The sequence below is a fragment of the Vombatus ursinus genome, unplaced genomic scaffold (assembly GCF_900497805.2).
Source record: "Vombatus ursinus unplaced genomic scaffold, bare-nosed wombat genome assembly UNPS02014774.1, whole genome shotgun sequence".
Classification (NCBI taxonomy): domain Eukaryota; kingdom Metazoa; phylum Chordata; class Mammalia; order Diprotodontia; family Vombatidae; genus Vombatus; species Vombatus ursinus.
The window spans coordinates 19,683,412-19,708,342 of NW_020954552.1; the positions used below are offsets into that span (position 1 = coordinate 19,683,412).

A 24,931-nucleotide genomic window follows, 5' to 3' on the forward strand; every position below is an offset into this window, starting at 1 on the left:
TAAACCAAACTTACTGTTCTTCTTTGACCATCTCTATTTTTCTTTGACACTCTGATTTCTCTCTCTCTCTCTCTCTCTCTCTCCCTCCCCCTCCCCCTCCCCCTCTCTCCCTCTCCCTCTCTCCCCACCTCTACAGTTTTGCATATTTATCTTTTTTTGAAAACTAATGTTCAAATACCTATGTTAAGTTGGATCTTTTTCTATGGTTTTAATGTTACTTTTTGTCTTTTAAATTTTTTTGGAAAGCAGTTAATATCAGGGACTTTTCTAAAATAATTTTTCTGTATAGGTATTTGAAAGAAATGTCTAAAATGAAAAGGAAAAAAATACTTAGTTTATAACATTTATTTACTCAGGATTAGTTTTCTCAAATCCACAAGTGAAAAAAGTACCAAAAAATTCAAAGAAAAAAGGTTAAAAAAAAGGTTGAACATTTTAAAAAAAAATACAAGTTGACATAGATGTCCCTTGGTTAATGTTTAAATTTGATGTAGCGACTACTCTGTGTGTCTCACATCTTTCTTCAGTGGGGTGCTCTTTGTGTGTTAGGAAGTTTCAGGATCTCAGGTCATTGTTAATTCTTACATGATATTTATTGCATATTATGGTTAATATATACATCTGCCTCCTCTTTCTCCTTCCTCTTTTTCTTCGACAAAAATACTAAAGACTAGTAGAACTTGGTGCTCTCTGCTGTTATTTCAAGCTCACATTGGAAGGCTCATTAAGTTATTTTATCCTGCTGTTATTTTAGAAGAATCTTATATGTAGATAGTAGACATACAAAGAGAGCATGTCATACATGTTAAGAGCTTGAAAAACCCAGAGAGGGACATTATATGTTTGGGTCCTTAAATGTTCATGAAATAGGAAACCAAGCAATACTTAGTTTCACAATGAGAAGTGCCATTTGTTAGATCATAGATTTAGAGCTCGAAGGAATCTCATGCATAATATAGTACAGCTCCATTGTTTGAAAGATGGAAAGATTTATGGACCTGTCTGAGCACGGACAGAATCCGGGAGCTGAACCCAGGTCTTCACACATTCTAGGTTCTAGCAATCTTGTTGTTGTACTGTGCTGCCTTTTGTGGAAGGGTCTTTTTGTTTTGTTTTTATCAACTTAAAAATAAAAGATTAGGAATCACTGACATAAACAGACCATCAGTAGAAAGTAAAGTAAAAAATTATGGTGGAGCTTATGTAATGGTTTTATGAATTTATAAAATATTCTGACCCCATCCTGTTTGGGGGCCAATGGAGTTAAAATAATTGAGAACTCTGTTCATGTGACCACTTTGTTTTCTTACTACATAATAAATATTTAATACCAAAAATAATCTTTAGCTGCAGAAAAAGAGTGGATCATGACATGAGCATTCAGCCACACAAATGTCATAATAGCAACTGCAGGAGAAGCCTGATTAATTTCTTTTTAGAATTCCATTTAGGAGGAAAAGACCAGTCATAACATTAACAACAGCAGCAAACACCTGATAGAATTTAATGAAAAAACATTTTCAGGGTATGTAATAAAGGTTTTAAACTGCCATCCTAAATGCATAGTACTTGATACATTTACATTATCATGCAGTAACACTAATACCATTTTATTTATATAGCACTTAGGTGTTAAAGATCATTTTTGCTTAGGTTATATATTTAATGATAACCCTGTTAGGCAGTGTAACAGCTATTAGCCTAATTTTACAGTGCTTGTGACTGGACTAGGACCACACAGTAAAATGTCAGGGCTGAGACTAGAGTCCAATTCATATATACCTCTTACTACTATACCATGCTGCTTCTGCAGCGATAGTTGATTGGTTTGAATTGATGACTTTGATACTAAAATAGAAATTAACCTTAAATTGTTTGGCATATACTTATTAAAACATGAATATATTAATATAACTTTAAAAGTTTTTTTTTAACAATAAGGATTAAAATTTGAAGTTTTCTGATCAACCATAAAATATAGTTAACCATAGCACATACTTTCTTAAAGCATTTTGTTTACTCTTTAGAGTAAATTGGTTGGAAGTGTTCTCCACATAGCTATGGTTAATTTATTGAGTTTGTTGGAAAACTGTCCTCAATAAGCCTTTATTCTGTGGAAGTGGCAAGGAGTATAACTACAATGCAAATTAGAATATGACTTAGTAATTTGGTAAGTCCAAAGAATGTCATGACAGATCCAAGGAATGGAAGATCACTTTGGAGGGGCAGGGTAGGGCAGGAAGAGGGTTAGGGGCATGGTTTGCTTCCCATTGACTTCAATGGTAGAAGTAAACATGACTTACTTTCTTTTAAATTTGCTAAATTAAAATAAAGGGACAGCTAGGTAGTGCAGTGGATAGAGCGCTGGGCCTGGAAGATCTGAGTTCAAATCCAGACTCACACTTACTAACTTTATGACCCTGGGTAAATCACTTCATCCTGTTTGCCTCAGTTTTTTCATCTGCCAAATAAACCCCAAATAGGGTCACAGAGATGGACACTATTGTGAACAACTAAACAGCAAAGAAAAAAATTAAAACCATTTAGTTTTGTTTGCTTGCTTTTTACATAAAAGATATTTGCATAAAAGAGACCAGCTTTTTATGAATTCCTGAATGTTCTTATTAATCCAGTTGTTTTTATGGCAAGTTGCATTTCAGTTCAGCAGACATTTGTTTGATGCATGGTATTAGGTAATGAGGGAGATAAAAAGATTAATGACATTCCCCAACTGTCCATGGTTAAATGCAGCATTACTGTGTATCAACATGAGAATTAAAGTTGTGCTATAGTCAACGTTGGTAAGATAAATCACAATTTAGGGCACACTGTGCTTGTTACTTACTGAAAGATTTTGGAGAGGAGTGTGCAAAAAGAGTAAAATGAACTGCACTGGCACACTCTTATGCTTTCAAATTCTCTTTCCTATCATTGAATAATTTGAGATAAGCTAACTCTTCATCTTTTTTGTGGGGGGTGGGGGCGGCAGAGGAGATTCTGGACATGTAATTTCATCCATATAAAGAGCTTCCTGGTAAGAAATGGTACCCTGCTAATGCAGATAGAGGTTGTCTTTGCAACTTAAGGCTTTTAGAGAATTATCTGGGGCACTTGAGTAATAAAGTGACTTGCCCAGCCGGTATGCATTGGAGGCAGACCTTGAGCCCAAATCTTCTGATCGAAACGCTAGAATACTGCTCTTGGAGCTTACTATTTAACTGACCAACCAAATATTTTGAAGACATGGGAGGCAAGAAGGCCATTTTCATTATTACTAAGTTACTGAAATATTATTCTAGTTGAGCATAGCAGCTGCTTGTGGGGTTTTTCTAAATTCTGATAAAGTCGAATTAGTGGACTTCAAGGAGTATATCTTCACCTCATTGTTAAAGCAAACAAGGCAATGATAGAAGCTAAGCTTATTAATGAAATATGTCCCATGAAGACATTTGGTCTTTTGTAAGTTTTATATTTTGAATAGCACCGAAACAGTCCTTCAGTTGCCAGCCACAGAGGCAGTGACACAGTGGAAGGAGCAGGCCTTGAAGGGTCTGCTTTAGCCTTGGGTAAAACTGCCACTTCAGCAGCTGTGCAGTTTGGGGTCAGGACATTTAACTTTTCTGAACTTGTTAGGAATTTTTCTGAAAAGAGTATGATGTATGTGACACCACACTACAGCAAACTTTTGAGGATCAAAGGAGAAATCTTTAAAATGATTGTAACAATAAAATGTTACCTGAATGGAACCTGTTAATAATTGGAGGCATGGCCACGTGTTTTTTTTCTTTTCCTCTGCAAGTAGGAGTGTATTTTTAGAGAAAAGAGAGCTATGGTAATTAGAGGGAAGGCCCTCATACTGCTTGTTCTGTTACTGTAGGTGTCACATAGAGTTCTTTGGACTTTTTACCTTGCAAATAATAACTTGATTAGTGGCAGAATGAAAATATTTAAATGGTAAATATTTTTGATATGGTAATGGTAAAAATATTTAAAGGGTAAATATACTTCATCAAAAACTCATTTTTCCTATCATTTTCTCTTTCCAAGCATTAATGGTATTTTTAGTTTGTCGTTTGTATATAGGACAGGTGAGAGAGAGAGTGAGTGAGTGAGTGTGTGTGTGAGAGAGCATGTGTGCAAGTGCATGTATGTTAAGGAAAAGAACTATAACTTAATCCTGTCTCTGAGAATTTTCTTTTTCTAAAGAGAAATTTGTTTTTTCTTCCCAAGGTATTCTGATTACAACCATTGCCTCCAAAGGGGAATTACAGAACTGGCCTGAACTCTTGCCAAAGCTCTGTAGCTTGTTGGATTCTGAAGATTATAATACGTGTGAAGTAAGGATTCTTACATCACATTTAGATTTTTTTTTCCATTGTCAAACAAGTTGTTAGGTCTGTCAATATAATACTTTAAAATTATACTTAACTTTACTATTCACTAGTATGCTTTTGAAATTTGTTTTAAAAATATTTCTTCCACTTTAAAACCTGAAGTTAGTTTTTTGATTTTCCATTTCTTTTGAATATTTTCTTTAGTTAAACAGAATTGAAATATACTTGTACCAAAAGCATTTTATTCTACTTGAGATCTGAATCCATTTTTCTTTTTATAATCTGTTGTCTAAAATTGTACAAAATACAACAAAATTTAATTTTAGTTTTAATGTTAACTTATGTAATTTCTTAGGTTAGACTGAAAAGCAGAAAGTTTTACAGAGCCATTAAATTTTTTTTTTTTTTTTTTAGCTACAAGTGTATGCACATACACACCATCTTCAACACTGTGACCTTTCCACCCTCCTTCAACTTCCTATAGGGTGTCCTAGGGGATATACTTTGCCTTATTTTAGATGTAGCAAATATTCTGGGCAGAAATATTTAAATCTGTTTCTTACTATTTTGATAAAACGTTTTTCTCAGGAGTCATTTATTTCCTGAACCAAATTCACTTAGCATTCCCAAATTATGTCAGAAAGAGATTTTAAACCAAGTTAAGTTTCTTTTATATAACAGACTCGTTTAGTAGAAACATTTACTTATGTTTCAAAGTAATTCCTGTGCTTTTATTGAATACTTAATAATACATTTGGCAATAAGTTGAACCTGCATACTAAAGATATAAAGAAAAAATTATATTCCTTATAAAGGAAAAGAATTAGAGGATAGCCTTTTGGAAGTGTAAATACATATAGATGATTTAAAAATGTCACTTAGAACTAGAATTGTCATGTGTGAATTATGGAATACATACGATTTTACATAGTGTGTAGAAAGTTAAAAATTCTACATTATTATTCTTTAATGGCTGCTGATTTGTATCTAATTCAACCTGAAAGTTCCTTTTAATTTTAACGTTTAGTTAAATACTTACTATTATTTCTGTGAAATGAGAAGTTTTTTTTCCCCTCAGTGTTTTACTAATCTTAGTGAAAAATGAAAGTTGTAAAGGTAGATTATTCTTCATGAAGGTGAAAATTTTTTTATTTTGGTAAACTTAAAAATCCATAAATGCTTTCAGACTCCTCCCTTTTAGGTTATAAAAGAAGGAAATATGATGATTACACTTGAAGATAGAAACATTGTGTCAAAATAATAATTTTTAACCATACATATATTTCATTCTAAAATAGTTTTAATTTTAATATTTGAATTTGTGTCTTTTGCAGGGAGCATTTGGAGCCCTTCAGAAAATATGTGAAGATTCTGCTGAAATTTTAGATAGTGATGTTTTAGACCGTCCACTTAACATCATGATTCCTAAATTTTTACAGTTCTTCAAGCACAGTAGTCCCAAAATAAGGTATATCTAAATATAGTATTGAAGTTTTAAGAAAATTTGTTTCACTTTATCAGAATTAATCACTACTACTTTTTTTGTTGCTTAAGTGTTCATATCTCCTGGGAGAGTAAATTATTCCACATAAATGAATTCTCCAGATAGTGGAAACTTAACACACTTTCAGTGCCAAAAGTGTCAAAATTTTAATCTAGGTTAATGGAAAGCTATTTTTTTTTTTAAAACTTCCTGCCCTTTTATTTTCTTAAAGCATAGGATTTATAAAATTTTTTTCCTATTTCCAGATTATCTTCCTACCCCTACCTCCATCTTTCCTGCCTTCTTAACAATGTACAGTGAGGCATCAAACCAGTATTGCTTTGTGAGTCTTCTAGGAAAAAAAAACGTAAAAATTTCACTAGTTTCTCAGCCTCTACCATCTTTTTTGTATTCTACTCCCTCTCCCAGTACTCTGTTTAATCCATCTCTCTTGATTTTTTGGCTAGGCAATGGGGTTAAGTGACTTGCCCAGGGTCACACAGCTAGTAAGGGTCAAGGGTCAAGTGTCTGAGGTCACATTTGAACTCAGGCCCTCCTGACTCCAGAGCTGGTACTCTATCCACTGCGCCACCTAGCTGCCCCTTAATGATAGTATTTTGAACTGCTAAGTACAAAGACATTGGATTATGGTAAAAGAAATGATTATTGAAAGTTACATTTAGCTATTAAATTCATTGCTCTGCTAGCCTTGCTATCTCACTTCCTAAACTGTAAGAAGATGATAGGGGGAAATTGTTTATACATATACACATATATATATAATTTATACACACACACTCACACACACTGCATTTCACTGTTGTATGGTAAATATCTCTTTACCTCCCACCCCCTTGCAGATGGGAGAAACTAATTATCCTTTAGTCTGTATTCTTAGATCTTGGAACATCGTTGCTGGCAGCCAGAAGTGTCAGAAATGACATCAAACAGCCAATAAATTGCAAGAAAACAATGTTTACTGTACTTTTCCAACAGTATTACAGAGAAAATAGTGAGATTTAAGATTTTAACTACAAGTATTGACTAGGTTGGTTAGCCATATAGATAAGTATTTTAGAAAGAGAAAACAGATCAACCATTCACTTAACATAAATAGCAGTCCTTGCTGCATTCTACAAGCATGCACAATATTAAAACTATTCCAGTTGTAAATATAGATATGTTTATGTGGGCCAGTGACAACATGAATTAGCTATTCATTTTAGCTGTTTACTTTATGATTTTACTCCATCCCTATGTTTTTAATTGCACTTAGAAATATTAAGCTTTCTTTCATAATTGCTTTTAATAAATGCTAATGATAAGTATGCTTTTTCTCCCACCTCCTGCTTTTTTGAGGGGACAGGGTACAAATTATCAGTGGACCATTTAAAAAAGTGGAGCCTTCCCAAAAAAACAACATGATAATAGAGTTAGAGCTTGGAGTTATTCTCCCACACTCAAGACATTTTAGCTGTTTATAGTCTTTTGGGTATTTTGGACAACTCTGATGTTATTTGAAATTTTTAGAAAGAAACTTTGCAATTAGAACTTTATAGAAAGAACATGAGTAGGAATTGGAAGAAATGTTCCAGCTTAGCCACTGCCTCCTTGAGCAGATTACTTAAACTTTCTGGGACTGAGTTTCCTCATCTGTAAAATAAAAGAATTGGACTGACTAGACAGCTTCTAAGGTCCTTTACAGCTCAAAGATGTCTGTGTTCCAGTCAGTAGTATCAGGATACTTTATGCTTGTCAGTGATTTCTAATTAAGTTTGTGTTCTGTGCCATTTAAAAAAAAACTGAGAAAATGAGCTACAATTTTTGCTTAATGTTTTTTAAAACCACAAACTCTTTGATAGCTTTAGAGTAGAATATGTATCCAAAAAGTTGAGTAGGTTATCTACCTTCGAGCTTACACGCTAAAACGTTGTCATTTAATGAGATACGAGAATTTCTTTTAAAAATGCAGTATTGAGCTATAATATTATTATTTTTGTTTCTGATACTATCAGAAAGTATGTTTCTAAACTTCTACATTATACTTCTAGGTCTCATGCTGTTGCTTGTGTCAATCAATTTATCATCAGTAGAACCCAAGCTCTGATGTTACACATTGATTCTTTTATTGAGGTAAGCTATTTTTTTGTTTTTAAAGTGTGCATAGTAATACTGAATGGATTTAGCATTGCTTCTTTATAATTGCACAAAAAATGTAATGGTTATTTAGTTGTAAATATTTTCATGCTTTCTTTACCGTAGTTAAAATCGGAAAAATACAAAGAAGAACATGGTTCTTTTTAAAAATTTAAAAACTAGCATTGTATAACTTCTTTCTTATAATTTTGCGAAACTTGTAGCTATGTTATATTAGAATTTGGTCATTCATCTTAAAATATTGTGAGTGAAGTCTCATGTATTTTTAGAAATACATAATATGGCTAATTAAATCTTTTTCTGCTTCACATATGTGCCTAAGGTTGCTCATAGAAATTGTAATTGATACTTTTCTTTACCCATGTCTATCCCTAATTCCTTGCATATAGATTATTTTTTAATAAGAACTGTAGACTCCAAATTGAAGGAATAATAATTTGGTCCAAGGAATCCAATTTTTCCATTGATGTGCATTTTAAAATTAGTTATGCATCAGGTGGCAGTGGGGAGGAGGAAATACTATAGAAATGACATTTAAAGAAAAAGTGACTTTCTGATAAAATTTAGAGAAATATTTGGTAAAGTAAATTTAATATTGTACTACAAATAAGATAAAGATGAGAAGTGGAATTACAGTGTGGGATCTGTGCACTGTCCTACTTGTGCCTTTTGCAAAGGCATTTCCATGAGAAATTAATTGTAAAGTTTCCAACCTTTCATTGAAGGATCCTGTATTGGTACTACTAAATCCATTTATTTGATTTATCCCATAGATATTAGACAGAAGACTAATTTTTTGGCTTTCGTTATTCACAGAAATGTCCTGAATAATCACTTTGGTTGTTCTGATCATTGAATATTAGAATGTTAAAGCTGGAAAACAGTTTTTCTTTAAAATATTGAGTAGCAGGGCAGGAGAACATGGGGATAAATAGCTGGAGCAGTTCTTAGGGATTCTGGTGCTGTAACTATCGTATTCATTTTTTCTGTTGTTCAGTGTCTTAACTCTTTGTGACCCCATTTGGGGTTTCCTGGGCAGAGGTAACTAGAGGGGGTTTCCATTTCCTTCTTCAGCCACCTTTACAGATGAAGAAACTGAGGCAAACAGGTTAAGTGACTTTTCTAGGGTCACACAACTAGTAAGTGTATGAGGCCAAATTTGAACTCAGGAAGATGAGTCTTCCTGACTCTAGGCCTGGCACTCCATCCCAGCGTGCCACCTAGTGACCCTCAGTTCCTTTATAATTCTCCTGTCGTTTTTGGTGGCTACCATGGAATAAATAGCAGTATCTATTTGGGGTGGTTTAGCAGGCCTTGAGGGTTTTAGCTTCTGCTTTGGAAAAACTTTTTTAAAAAATCAGTAAAGTATACTCTAGATAACTAAGGTCTATCATAAAGAAAATAATTTAAAGCAACCAAACTAGCTAAACTGACTTTTAAAATATAAACTTTCCAGTACCATGTCACAGTAAGTGAAAAGTGTGTATAGAATGTTAACTGTGGTAAAGCTCAGTTCCTAATCATTATCCCAAGTGTTTATATGCTTCATTCTCTCCACCTCCCTCCTGTGTCACTTTAGCTTAAACTCTTTCAGCTTAATCTTAGCTGTTAAGTAGTTAGAAGGAAGTCTCCAATACTGTCCTTGTTTACTTGGAGTAACAAAGACTGTACTGGCTTTTCAGTTGGCCTGGCCTAACTCTTGACTTTTCTAAATCTTTTCAGTTCTACTGTCTGGGTTTTGCAAGGATTTGGGGGGAGTTGTTTTTTTGTTTGTTTGTTTGTTTTCATATTTCCACCATCTGAGCTGCTTTTTATGTTGAAGTCTTATTACAGTGTCTGACCTCTGCTATCTGATTCTCTCTTAAGATCACTCTGAATTTTACAACCTGATTTCTTTCCTTTTTAAAATTAATTAATTAATTTTTAGTTTTCAACATTCACTGTCATAAGATTGAGTTCTCAATTTTCTCCCCTTCCCCAAGACGACGTGCAATCTGATGTAATCTCTACATATACATTCATATTAAACATTTTCACATTAGTCATGTACAACCTGATTTCTTAAAGGGGACAAACCAAAATGTAGTTCACATACCACAGTCAGTGAATATTAAAGAAATATACGTGAACATCAGTGAATATTCATAAGTTAAAATTTTTTAACCTTGTAGTTATTTTCATTTTAGGCTATTACTATGTCAAAGAGGTCGTTAAGTGCAGCTTTGTGTTGAATTTGTGAAAATGTCGATCATTAATAAGGTATTATTTACTACAGATGTACCCTAATACGTGTGGTAGTAGTCATAGTTGTAGTTGTAGTTAATATTTATATAGTACTTACTATGACTTACCATGTACCAAGCGCTGTGTAAGCAAGCGCTTTACAATTACTATCTTATTTGACCTTCACAACAACTCTAAAAGGTAGATGCTATTATCCCCCTCTTACAGATGAGGCAAGTGGGACAAACAGGTTAAGTGACTTACCCAGGATCACACAGCTAGTAAGTGTCTGAAGGAAGATTTGAACTCGAGTCTTTCTGAGTCTAGGTTTGGTGTTCTACTTACTGCACCACCTGGGTGCCCCGTTAAGGGAAACCAGGTACTTGGACAATGACAGCAACAGGAATAAGATGGCAAGAGGTTAGGGCGCCCCCCCGCAGCTTCCTCAAGTTACAAGACTAAGTAATGTATTTACTGTGGGAACAGAACAACATTCTTTTTTTTAAATAGTCTATATTCATTGGCATATTACCTTAATTCCTAAGAGCATGGGAAAGTTATTTATATATAGATATATATAAAGCTGTGTATATATGTGTGTGTGTATATGTGTATGTATATAATATGTAAAGCTGTTTCATTCAACAGGGATGGAGTGGCATGTAAGGCTTTTTATTTGTAGGAGTTTTATCTAGTTTTCTTGATGGCTTAAATAATTGTTTGTTTTAGCCCTCTTAGCACTATAAGAATCATGGATTCATGGCCTCTTTTTCCATTAAAAATAACCTTTCAGGGGCAGCTCAATGGCGCAGTAGATAGAGCACCAGCACTGGATTCAGGAGGACCTGAGTTCAAATGCGGCCTCAGACACATAATACTATCTGTGTGACCCTGGGCAAGTCACTTAACCCCATTGCCTAGCCAAAAATAATAATAAGAATAACCTTTCAGCAAAATTATTTAAGTGCAAAAAGAAACAACCTTACTTTTGCTAGGCCATTTGGAAATACACAATCTTTTCTCTTTAAAGTTTAGGTGCCATGCTATGATGTTTAAAAGACTCTTTAATTGGGCATCATAGCTTCTACTCTCTTTCCTCTTCAGTGTCTTCTCCAACACTGCCAAAGTAATCTTACTTGAGCAGAGCTCTGAATGTGCTGCTCCCTGTCTTTAAACCCTTTGGGAGCTCCCTATTACTTCAGGCAGGTTTAAAATGCAACCTCCTCAGCTTTATTCTAAAGATTTCTCTATAACTGACACTTCAACATTATTTCATATTATTCCCACACATAATTCTCCTTTCTTACATTGTGCATTCCAGACTAACTGGTTTGCTAGTTATACTCTAATTTTGACTGAATTTCTTGCCCCAGCTCCATCTTTCAGAATTTTTGTGTTAGTTCAAGGCAGTGTTCACGTACTAATTTCTCTTGAGAAGCCTTTCTCAATTCCCCTATTATTAATCTATCCCACTTAAAAATTTTTTTTTTAATTTTCTTAACATTACATATCTTGTAAACCCAGTAGACTGTAAACTCCTTGAGGGAAGGGACTATAACCCTAGGGGATAGCACAATATTTTGCATCTAATAAACATTTTGGTTAAATCAAAGTGGTTGGTTGCAACTGCATCAGAGACTTGGAACAGTCCAGAACCAAAGTAAGTGACCTCAAAACTGGGAGTAGGACAAGTTATAAGAAAGAATCCAAAAGAGTTGTCGCAGTTAATATTTAGTGATCTGAGAGCATCTTCCAGAAGGGAGGCAGCTATTAGGATTAGTAGAGGATAAAAATGTACACATCTTAATAAAAAGCCTCAAGGACCTAAAACTCACTCATGTTTTTCTCATTAAAGACATTCAAAAATTTTGCTGACAACCATGTTCCTTATGCCTAGAGTGCCTGTTCTTCAAGGCCTGGTTCACGTGCCATCTCCTCCATGTGGCCTTCCCTAATTATCAATCCCACTCTCTCCAAAGTAACTCAACCTTAATACATGAACTTTCATATCACCTTTGTTTCAATAGGAACTACTGCACTAGTATCCTACTCTGTATGTGCTTGTACTATGTGAAGTAATAATGAACGGAGATGAAATTGGAAGAGTAGGAAAACTGGTGACACATATGGAACATGGATTCTTAACTTTTTGTGTTTTGGGAGGGATCCCTTTGGCAGGCTGGAAAAACCTATAGACTTCTCAGAATAATAACATTAAGTGCATAAAATAACATAAGATTACAAAGGAAAACAATTATGAAATATTATTTTCATGATGTTTTAAAAACAAGTTTTTAACTTATTTTTTGCTAACTCACCACGTATTGAAGAAAACCTGTTGGAGATGAAAATGCCCATCTCTGAACAGGAATCTTTTCTATAGCATATCCAACAAATGGTCATCCAACTTTTGCTTAAAAACTTTGAGGGATGGGAAGTTGGACGTGTTGAAATAGCCCATTTCTCTTTTTAATGGTTCCAGTTGTTTTAAGTTCAGCCTTTACTTCAAGCCTATTTATAACATGTACCCATTGTTCCTACTTCTGCCTCTGGGGCCAAGCAGAAGCAGCTCATTACTTTCCTTGTGACTGACTTTCTAACACTTATAGAGGCTTTCCAGTATTTGGAGATTATGGATTGTGCCATCCTTCTCCCCTCCCTTCACTCCATACACACTTTTCCAGACTAAAATCCCCCCCAGTTACTTCAACTGGTTCCCTTGGCATGATTTTGTGGCCTTTCATGCATACCCATCTTTTCTCAACAAGCTTTTCTCTCCAACTTACTAATGGCCTATCAATTAACAATGACTAATTTTATTTCTTGACTTTGCAACATAACTAAAGTACTAAGCTACTTTTATTTGGCATTGTTAAATGAGATATTCGCTATTCTTTTTATTGAGTAACCTGAAACTATTTAGAAAAATTCTGTGTTAAGATATCATAGGATATACACATAAGAAGTTGCTTCCCAAACAAAACTAGACACAACAGGGTCAAGTAAGGAATTTGGCACAATTCTTCAGTGTGGTATAGTGGAGAGAGAATTGGCCTCAAAGCCTGGAGGACCAGATTCAAGCCCTGCCACAGTGCTGACACAGACTGAATTGTAATTATGATCACTTAGTTCTCATAGCTTTAGGTAATTCTCTGAAACTCTTAAATTTCATAAATGATGCCGACCTGCATTAGTAGGGGGAATTTCCTATAGGAATAGGATAAAAAATCACTTCTCATCCATATTCTTGTCTCTAATTGCCACAAATTATATACATGGCCAGTGTGTGTGGTGCTTATGTAGTCTGCAGTATCTTTGCAAACAAAGACTAGTTCTTATTTTCTACAGTTCCTGAACATTATGTACTTTTCTACTGGTTCATTGGTCTGTTGGTTGTAGGGGAAATATTCTCATCATCCACTTAATGAAAAATAAAAGTAAATGAAAATACCCATACTATACTAGTCAACTGGTTATCAGAAGTGCTGACTCTAACATTTGCTGTACACTGTCAGAGTGATCTGATTATCTGTGTTCTGAGTACCACATTTTAGGGAACATGTCGATAAGCTGCAGTATCAGAAAATGTGAGGCTTTCCAACAAAGTTGTGGCAAATTCTTTATTTGCTAGCACTTTAATGTATTAAGTTTGGTTTTAGAAATCATTCCTATATAGAAGCTATTGTATTTTGCATTATTTTTATAACTGTTTTCATTGTGCCCATATAAGAACAGCCATACACATTGTTTTAATTTTGTTGCAAGTTAAGTAACAAAAATATGTGTTGATTTATGGAGTTGTGTGGCAGATGCCAGCAAATAGTCTTGATTGAGTGAAAACATAAGCATCATTAGTTACTCCTAAAAGATATTAAGTTTCTTATTAGTTTGTTTTAAACTGAGAATGTACTGCATTCCTTGAGCCAAGCTTAATATTTTATGTTATAAAATCTTCAATTAGTCTGTATTTGTTCAAAAGTGATCATAATAATGTACATGTCACATTTGTTAATTGTCCTAGGATTCTGTTTTTATGAAGTGTTTATTGGTCTGTATGTTTAATAAGAATTAGGATATAGCTTTAATGCTGAGAAGGATCTTAGAAGTCATAAAGTCCTGAAACGCTTGTTTTACAAATGAAGAAGCTGAGACCCAGAGAGGTTGTGACTTGTGCAAGGTCACACAGAGAGTGACAGGTGGTATTTCTGCCCAGACTTTGTGATACCACATCTAACACTCCTTCCTCTCTCCTGTACCACTTCTACATCACAGTAATCTCATTTGTAAAAATAGGTGAACGTATGACAGTGGATTCAGTATAGGGACTTGGGTTCAAATGCCATTTCTGACACTAGCTGTGTGACCATAGGCAAGTAAGTTACTGAACCTTTCTGAGCTTCAGGAAACAATGTTAAGACTGCGCATTAGACACAATTGCAGTCTAGGTCTGGAGGGAAGATCTTCAATGTTTGGTATAAATAGATGATAAAATAGAATTTTCTTTATAGGTTTTAGGTTGCGTACCTGTGTTTTTTTGTTTGTTTGTTTTTTTTTTAAGTACACATTAGGATGCTTTGGAGAGATGAAAATTGTCAGTATGATGGCAAGGGTGTAAAATTGGATAAGCTCAGCAGAGGGAGATAGCAATAATGAAGACAGTAGTGCTTCACTAGGTGTATTTGAATGTACTTAATTAAATTTAATTTTCATTTAGGTATAAATTTAGTTGGTTATATACAAACTACTTCTGTTTGGGGATTTTAAAAAAATTAAATTTTATTTCTCACGTGATAGAATCTGTTTGCATTGGCTGGTGATGAAGAGCCAGAGGTACGTAAAAATGTGTGTCGGGCTCTCGTGATGCTACTTGAAGTCCGAATGGATCGCCTGCTTCCTCATATGCATAATATAGTTGAGGTAATTATTAATTATGATTTAATCATGTCACTTCCCTTTCCTAATTAAAAAAGTAATCTGGAAATGTTTTCTTTTGGATATACTGTGACTAGTTAGCTTTACTTTTTCATGATCTTCATAAAATAGGTGGTTTTACATTTAAATTTGGTTCCTAAACTAGATAATAAAGAACATACTAGTTTATTTTAATTTTTAATTGAAGTTCTTACTGGGGTGGATTATAGGTTTTCAGAATGATTATTTAGAATTAAGATTATGACATTATCTGTTGTCAGATATGTTTGTGATTAAAGCTAGTGACTGACTATATTTCCTAGTCATAGCCAGTACAGTTGATTTGATGTATATATATGTGTGGTTTATCATAAAGGAGTTTTTGGGTGGCATGGATATAACTTAAGTCAGCAGTCTCAAATATTTTATTATCAGTTTTTAAAAGGTCTTGGTATAGCGTTCACTATCATGCCATGCACATGTAAATCAAACCATTTAATGTTAATCATGATAATTTTAAAGTTATTGATATGCATTCAGGAAAATTCTACTTCTTATATTATTATTTCAGCTTTATCTCAGTTTAATGTGATATCAATGTCTATCTTATATTGTGAGTAGTTCTGGTTGTAGTTGTGTGTGCACTTTAAAAATAGCTATGTGGTCACAGAAGTTCATGTTAGTTGAGTGGCTGTAGAGCAAACTTGTAGAAGCAAAATTCTCTACTGGAAAGTAATGGGACTCAAAGCACAAATGAGGAAGGTAACTTTCAAAAGATGAGATAATCTTAAGTATAAATGAGGATACAGGTAGATGGAGAGATGAGACAAGATTTGTATTAACTTGATCTGCATGAAGTCAGTCATAAAATATTTATTAAATGCTTACTGTATGCCAGGTGCTGTGTTAAGTGCTGAGGATACAAGGAAAGGCAAAAGATGGGCCCTGCCCTCGAGGAACTTCCAATCTAATGGGGCAGGCAACACATAAACAACTTGGTACAAACACGCTGTAGACAGCATAAATTGGAAATAATCAACAAAGAGTAGGCACTAGAATTAAGAGGGATTGGGAAAGACTTCTTGTAGAAGATGGTGAGGTTTCTGGATTTGAAGGAAGCCAAGGAGGCCGAGATGAGGAAGGAGAGCTTTCCAGGCATGGGGAGCAGCCACTGAACGTGCCCAGAGTTGGGAGGTGCAGCGTCTTGAAGAATAGCAAGGAGACCAGTGAGCCCGTTGAGTCATGGGAGGTTAGGGCCGTAAGATGTGAGAAGACTGGAAACGGGGGTGCTGGGGGCAGTTTATAGAATAAAACAGAATTTTATATTCTGTCCTGCAGGTGATAGGGGGAGGGGGGCGCTAACATGGCCAGATTTGCACTTCAGGAAGATCACTTTGGCAGCTGAGTGTGATGGACTAGAGCGGAGAGAGACCAACCACACTATAATCGTCAAGGAGTGAAATGAAGGGTCTGCCTGCATCAGGTAGAAGTAGTGTCTGAGGAGAGAAGAGGGCATATGTGAGGGATGTTAAAAGGGTAAGGTAAAATTGACAAGCCTTGGTAGCAGATCGGATGCTGGGGGTGGGAAGGTGCTCAAATGATAGGAGTACAAGAGTACAAGATGTCCAATTCATCCAGTTCTGAGATGTACAGTAGGTAATTAAAGACACTAGTTTGAGGGTTAGGGCTCTGAGAGTTGTCAGTATAGAAATGATCATTGATCCCCCTCCTACTTCTCTGGGTTGTTGAGGGGATCAAATCAGATATTTGTAAAGCTCATTGCTTACAGTGAAGCACTATCTAAATTTTAGCTATTTTTATTTGAATACCTAATTCTTATTGCAGTACCTGGCGCATAAGAGGCATTGAATATGTGCCTGTAGACTGCTAAGGGCTAGAATAGGGAGATTTGAGGACTTCTTATTAACTTTCGAAAATTACTTGTGGAGTGACTCAGGGAGTTGATTAAAGTAGGACTGCTAAGCAGTTTCTTAAAAGAATAACTGGTAGTTATCCAAGTCTGCTCAGATGAAGGTTTTCTTTAGAAACACACCAACAGGATTTGAAAAGACAGATGTCAGTAGTTGTCCAGGGTTGCACTGACATGAAAATTCAAAATTCAGTGGAGGTTATGAGATAAATCCACTAAATGATTTCTTAGGGAGGGAAAATTCTGAGAAACAGATACGGTGGGTTTTTGTTTTTGTTATACTTGTTTGTTTTTGTTTTTAAGATGTCTGAGGTTGGAATGGATATCTTGAGTAGTTTTGTTTGGGGTATAGAGAGGAAGAGAGCACTGGGATTGGTAACCCAGGAATGCTCCTCCAACACAGATCTGGTTTGTTAAATATTTTATACTCGGCATCAGTGATAACATGAGTTTTCATGCAGCAGTGGTAAGATGTATTTCGGGGTAGAGAGGGGAGTAGGATGCCTGAAATACACTACCTTGCCTAAGGAGAGGCGAAAGTGAAATGGAGCTTGTGAAAGCTTCCATGCCAATCAGAATGGGGCCAGGCACACTGCATTTCCAGCCCAGACAGAGGGAGACTCCACTTTTTGTTTTTAAATGTTACAGTAAGGGAATAATTTTGAGGTGTTTCGTGATTCTTATGTATGAGAAGGTGAGTATTTTTTATTTAGATATAAAGATAAACAAATGGTGCATTTTGTTATTAATGTTATAGAGTATTTTTATCATGAAAAGTAACAATGGTAGCAAGCTCAATTGAAGTACTATTTTATTTCCTAAAAAATAAATCCATATACACAGTAATTCAGGGACATTGCATAATATGAAGTGGGACATAGGTGTTGGAAGGAACTTTAGAAATTACCTGTTCACTGAGTCAAAAGGTAAGTAACTTATACAAGGTCATCAGAAATGGAAACAGCTGGGAGTACCCTTTTCTTTTGACTTTAAATCCAGAGAGGTCTTCCCACTGCCCCATGTTACCTCTAGGTGCATTTGCATTAGAACAAACATCTCCACAACAGTTAATTTAGATTTAGAACTGGAGAAGAGACTAAGGAGAGCATCCAGACAGGCCCCATTCATTTTAGAGATGAGAAAACTTGAGTTCCAGAGAGTTGTGATATGACCAGATTCACTCAGATAGTATTGCTTCTGTATATCATTATTCGTTGGCTTTTAACTGTGCATAAGCTAATATTTCATGAACTTCCTTTATTTTATAGTACATGCTTCAGAGGACCCAAGATCACGATGAAAATGTGGCTTTGGAAGCTTGTGAATTTTGGCTCACTTTGGCCGAACAGCCAATCTGCAAAGATGTACTCTGTAGACATCTTTCTAAGTAGGTGGAATTTCTGCGCACTATTAATACTTGAGTCGAAGTAATTATTGCCTTGTTCATTTTGGAGTTCTTGAATGAATTTAAGGTATTTTTAATAATTATCCTTAATATAGACAGTCCAGATGTGCAAAAATGTTAATGCCAGACTGGACTTAAACACTTTTGCTCAAAATACTCCTAGTTTGTGTGCCTTCCCCTTCCTTCCCATCTCCTCCTTCCAAAAGAGAAACATTTCTCTTCTTCCTCTAACCTTTCTAGAGTACTTTTGCTGGCTATCTATTTTGCCTCTGTCATTCTGGTATTATGCTTATTATTGAATATAGCATATATATGTAGTAGAATACTAACTCATTGAGAGAACTGTTTTGTTCCTGCCTTTGTATCCTTAGCACTTAACACACTGCTATGTACATCATTTAATCAAATGTGAAACAAGGAATAATGCAAGACAGACAGACTATCAAAATGTGTGGCACAACAAATTCTGTAGGTATTGAAATAAAGGAGAGGCTGTTGTGAGGTAGTGTAGGAGGCTTCCTTGGAGAGCTGGAACTTGGAATGGATGTTGAATGATACATGACCTTTGAACTGGGTCAAGAGGGAGGACAAGGAGGGAGTAGGTCCAGTCAGCAGAAACGGCTCGGGCAGGGAATGGCGAGGTGACTGGCCAAACCAGAGCAGTAGGTGTATATTGGAATAGGAGACATTCTCAATAGGGAATAGCATAAACAAAGGTGTGACAGTTAAAATAAGCATGGTTAGTTCAGGGGACAATGAAGATAACAGTCTGATGGGTTGTTCATAGGCAAGAAGTAGGATCACGTGGTACTAGATTATGCAGGATTTTGAAGACCACGATGAAGAAGTTAGACTGAATCCAGTCGAAAATGAGAAGCCATTATAGATCCTTGAGTGAGAGATGGAGGTGAAAAAAGTTGTATTTCAAGAAAGTATTTGTTGATGCAAAGAGATGATTTGAGAGGATATGGTGGATTCTGAATTATACAAACAGGAAGCCAATAAGGTTGACGATGGTTCTTAGAAAACTAGTAGGTTGATTATTAAAAGGAATTGCTTTTTAAGCACTTTAAAAAGACAAGTTCTTCATGAAGATGTTTTAAGTTGGATAATAGCCTTTAAATGAGATGATGTATGTATGTAACATGTAAATCCTTTGTAAATTATTCCTAATGATTTGTGGTGATTTTTAATTGTATGCTGACTTCACTTTTCTACTCAGAAAGTGTTGGGCTCTGCACTCAGGGGAATGTGAGTTCATTTTAATTCTAGCCTAAATACAAGCCCCACCTCCAAGTGAATGGGCAAGTGTTCATTCTGAAACCACATGTGCTCCAAAAGTTCACATTTATTTATCACTTTTTAGGTTTCCAAAGCTCTTTATACATTATTTGATACTTGTAACAAACCTGTAAGGTGGGTCCTATTATCTCCGTTTTTCAGGTGACAGAAATGAGGCTCATGAGGTTGTAACTAAAGTAGGGTTGCAGAACTAATGTCCAAGTTGGTACTTGGACCCAGGTCCTCCTGACTTTGAGGTGAGATCCTCTTTCTCTGCCATGCTGCCCCTCCAGACATAAATGATTTTTGGACAGTTTGTTCTTTTGGCCCCATACCAATAAATTAAAATAAATAACACTTACAGTAGTAGCTGGACTTTTTCCATTTTTAGAGTATCTCTCTATAGTGCTGCTTCTATCCCTCACTAGAATTGTTAATTCTTTAAATCACGGTCCCCCAAGGCAGCTCCTCAAAATGTTCATATAGAGCTATCTCCATGTTGATCCCACAGCTCAAATATGTCTTTCTCCCTTTTTGGTATACTTTGTACAAAGAATCAGAATCAAGATAAGTGGGGCCTTCTGCCTTATTCCACACAAGGATCTGAATGATCACATCCCCTTTGGCAGTCTAGAGAAGCTTGTGGATCCTTTCTCAGAATAATGGTTTAAAATAATTAAAGGAAGTGCTGAATTTCAGTTAGAGGTTAGAAAAGAAAAAAGTAATTTCTCCAAATTCACAGGTACCGGGGGGAGGGGGGCGTGGTGGTCCATGGACCCCTAGTTAAGAACTTCTTCCTATCTTTGATGATCTTAAGTTCTTTGGGGGAAATCACCTCCACAACAAACCCAAACAAACATTTCTAGCTTTTAAAACAGCAGAAAGTAACAGAAGGTGTACCATAGATGTGAGTAGACTTAAACACATGACATTGATATAGGCAGCTAGGTGGTGCAGTGGATATAGAGCTGGATCTGGAGATAATGTCTGATTTCAAATCCTGATGCTTACTAACCATGTAACTTTGTGTCAGTTATCACATCTGTAAAATATGCGTAAAAATAGCACCTTCCTCCCTGGGTCATATGGATCAAAGGAGCTAATGTTTGTAAGTGTCTTTGCAAAACTTAAAGCATTACATAAATGCTAGCTATTAAATACGCACCTCTAAAGAACAAGAATAGAAGATAGTGATGGAATATAAAGCTAAAAATTGTTAAAAAAGTCTTAAGTAGCTTGATTTAATGAATAATGACTTCACTTGTTTAACATGTAGATAGGGCTTTGTGATATGGAGTTTAAAGAATTGTTATCAGCTATTTAAAAGCTTTTTAAAAATTATTACCTGGCACTTTTTATGGAGCTTACTAAGTATGCTTAAGCTTATTCTTGCACAAATTTTAGACTGGATGAATCCACGTGAACAAGGTCTAATTGTATGAGCTTTCTATGAAAGATCATTTTTCTTAGTATTGTAGCATACCTTGTGCAAAAAAAAAAAGTACCAAAAGTTGTCTTTTAGTGAATCTAGGCAAGCTTATTTAATAAAGGCATGCCATGATCACCAGCTAATTCTACTACCCTATAATCAGTTAACTTTTATTATACAGGCCTGCTATGTGCAGGTGGTACATGAATCTAGGTTTACATATAATACAAATATTTCCATTGATCCTTTTGGAAACAGGGCTTTAAGTAAAGGCAGTTTGAGACTTGTCATTACGCCATCCTTAGCTCTGGGACTGAGAGTGTTGAGGAGGAATAGGGACTTGAGGGGCTCTGTTACAGACCCTTTTACACATTTCCACTTCTTCAGAACAAAGTGATCTCCCCCTCCCTCTTTAGGAAATGATTGAAGGGAACAATGGACATTTATTTAGAAGAGGAAAGACTTAGGAAGGAGGTAATGATAATTATGCTTCAAATATTTAAAGAGTACTTACTATGTAGAATAGGGATCATGGGGCTATTGTAGCTTAGAAAATGGAACTAAAGACAGTGGAATTTGTTCTGTCAAATAAGATTTGGGTTCAGTTATAAGGAGAAATATTATGGAACTATTGAAGATAGAGAAGGTATTACCTTTTAAGAGAGACACTTCATAATCTTAGGAAGTACTCAAGAAGCTGGATTACCATTTGAACACTTAGAGGTTGTTTCTTTGGGTAGGAGGTTGTATTAGATAACCCAGAATGCTTTCATATCTGTATTTAAAGCATTTTGTAATAAAAAAAAACCTTGAGAATTTTTATGATTACTGCTCTTAAGTCCTCCCCATGAGCTATTTGAATAGAGCTTTAGCTCTTCTCCATAGTAGAGCGTTTAGTCTTTTTGGTCGTTAGATGGCACTTGAGCTCATTCTGTGCAGCAGCTTGACTGACACTACAGTAGTTTTCTTGTTGTCATAAGTGCCTTTATAAAAGGTAGCTTATCAAAGAGGTTTCAAAAATACAAATCTAATCTCTTAACTAGATAATCAAATCAAATAAATTTTGAACATTGCACTAAAATAGAACCAGAACAATATGGGTAAAATAAAAACAACTTTTTTGTAAGAGACCTACTTATAAAGTTATGTTCTAAATCTTAATTACTGTGCCTGTTGATTATTTAAAGGGTTGCTCTATTATGTTTGAAGTAATAGGTCAAATTATGTTGCTATAGATATCTATCCAGAAGTAATCTTGATTAGCTCTTTATTGTGGTGAATGCATTCATTTTATTTTGAATTGAGGAGGGGGTTTGATTTGAACACCCCATCTCTTTAAGAAATCATTCAAGAAAAGTTAAATGAATGTTTTTTCCTCTTGTCTCTTGCTCTGTTAGCTAAGGTGTACAGAAGTATTCTTTCCTAGTATCTAAATGTTTGAAGGCCTTTCTGTTGAAGAGCAAATCTCCCAAATTTGCTCCTCATTCTTCTGTCTTCCACCCCCAGCAAGAGAAAATATCAAATTTATCTTGAAGGGAGAAAGATACCACAAAAGGGCAGTCTCTGAGGTGGGCCTGGGTGTTTATGTGCCACCACAGTCTATGAAATTGAGACCTCAAGAAATAGACTTGATTATTAGTGATAATTAGCACTGAATAAGCAAAATGGGAACAAATATTCACAAGTACGGACTGCATATCTTCTCATTAATGATCAAGTTTAAAACTTTGAAATAAAATGTTACCTTGGGTGTTAATATTGGTTTTCCTATGAGAAGAGGTTAATTAGTACAAAATTATTACCAGAGTATTTTTAAAGCTACAGTTTAATTTGTGTATCTGTTGTTTCATGTTTATCTCAATTTTTTTAATAGGTTGATTCCTGTATTAGTAAATGGCATGAAGTACTCAGAAATAGATATTATTCTACTTAAGGTAACAAAATCAAACTATTTCTTTATGTATGTAGGAAAGACATCTTGATAATCACACATTAAGGCAATGGGTTTGAAAAATAAGTTGACTGGTATAAAAATGTTTTAAATAAAGCTGTTTAGTTTTTTGTTACATAAGCTTATATGCAATAAAAGTTTAATGCTTGCCTCTTTTCTCTTTAAAATCTATTTTTTATCTGTGATTTCAGTAACTTTGATCTGTCAAATATATTCACAGATAAAGCCAATCTGTAATTTAGACTTTTGTAGATCCAGACTTCGCATTATACTAATTTAGAAATGGGATGTCAGATATTCTGCTCTGAGCGCTTGTATTCTTCATAATGTTCTCTGAGTCATTGTACTTTTTAAGGGTCCAAAAGTATATTTACTCTGTACCAATTAAAGGGCAGTTTTTTGTTTTCAGTTTTACCTTTGGAAATTTTGTTGTAAGAAAACTAGAAAAAAATCCATAGAATTTTAATTTGCAAGGTTATTTTGTTTAAGAGGAAACATTTAGAGTGGCAGAAACAGCTCCATACTTGGCCTTTGGATTTAGGCTTCAGACCCAAAAGTGGAGGTCCTTGTAAACTTTTCATCTTCCTAAGAAAGAGAAACAAAATCTGGAGAAGTGAAGGGTGAGAAACAAGCAGCAGGTTGGGTCCTCCATTTGTGTTGCACCAGGATCCCAAGCCTGAGCTTGCTTTGGCAGCCGAGAAGCCCAAGGAAGGCCTCAAGTGGGTCTCCACAGCTACTGAGTAGTGGCCCTATGGAATTCTACTTTTTAAGCTTACTGTCCATGAGCAAGAAGGAATAAATTGCACTTTACTAGACAATATGATGAAATGGCACTTAGCTACCTGGTGTCAGGCATTTGTTGAACCCTGGTTTAAAGATCGTGGATCAAAGATAAAAAGCTATGAACTCCAATATAACACTGACTCAGCACAGTCACCCTTTAAAAAAAATGTAAGATATAAAAATCCAAACAAAGAAAAATTAGGGAGCAGTTATTCACACTTCTGTATTGTACAAGTCGTCTCAGTTTCCCCCTGTAGGATATTCTTAGAAACTGTTTCTAGGTAGAAGAAGTGGCTTATAAGGACAGTGAAAAAAGTTGGGGTGAGATGAGTGATATAGAAGGATAGAAAATGAGTCATCCAAAAGATAACCCACAAAGGAGCAGAGGATAGGTCCAATTCTTCTTTTTTTTTGTTCATGTTTTATTTATCAAGTGTCCTTCACTTCCTTTTCTGTTCTGTCTGTGTTCAAACTGCTATTTTGTTTTCTTAGATTGTTTCTGAAAAACACAAATTTTCTGTCTGCTTTCCTTTCCAGCCCCTCCTTTAATATCTCTTTATTCATGGAATTTAAAAAAAATACCAACAGACTAATTCAACGACTTTATTTTGTCCCTCCAGCATCCTTCCAGGGCACAGTTCGATTCTGCTTTGAATGCATCAACTTCAGTCATTCCTCTGTGTATATTGTTTTTAGTATATTTAGTATATTAATTAGTATATTAAGCTTATTAGCTTTTTTTTTTGGCTAGACAAGTGACTTGCCCAGGGTCACACAGCTAATAAGTATTATGTTTCTGAGACCGGATTTGAACTCAGGTCCTCCTGAATACAGGGCTGGTGTTCTATTCACTGCGCCACCTAGCTGCCCCATTGCCACTGTAGTCCTTTTATGTTAAAATTTGTGCCTTTAGTTGTAAGATCACAACAAAACAAATACATTTTACAGAGTCAATATCCCCAAAACTCACTTTTTTGAGCTTGAAAATTAGGTTTCTCACCATATCCAAAGTATCAAAATAATGGGTTTCTGCCTAGGTAGCCC

At 35.2% G+C, this 24,931-nt stretch overlaps 1 protein-coding gene across 1 annotated transcript in view; it reads left to right on the forward strand.

The window, feature by feature from the left end:
- Positions 1-24,931, forward strand: part of TNPO1 (transportin 1) — a 74,181-nt gene that overhangs the window by 9,106 nt on the left and 40,144 nt on the right. The window contains exons 5-10 of the mRNA XM_027864165.1: positions 4,231-4,337; positions 5,669-5,802; positions 7,869-7,950; positions 14,992-15,114; positions 18,307-18,425; positions 23,027-23,087. Of these exons, the coding sequence (XP_027719966.1) occupies positions 4,231-4,337; positions 5,669-5,802; positions 7,869-7,950; positions 14,992-15,114; positions 18,307-18,425; positions 23,027-23,087 (626 nt within the window). The remainder of the gene's footprint in view (positions 1-4,230; positions 4,338-5,668; positions 5,803-7,868; positions 7,951-14,991; positions 15,115-18,306; positions 18,426-23,026; positions 23,088-24,931) is intronic.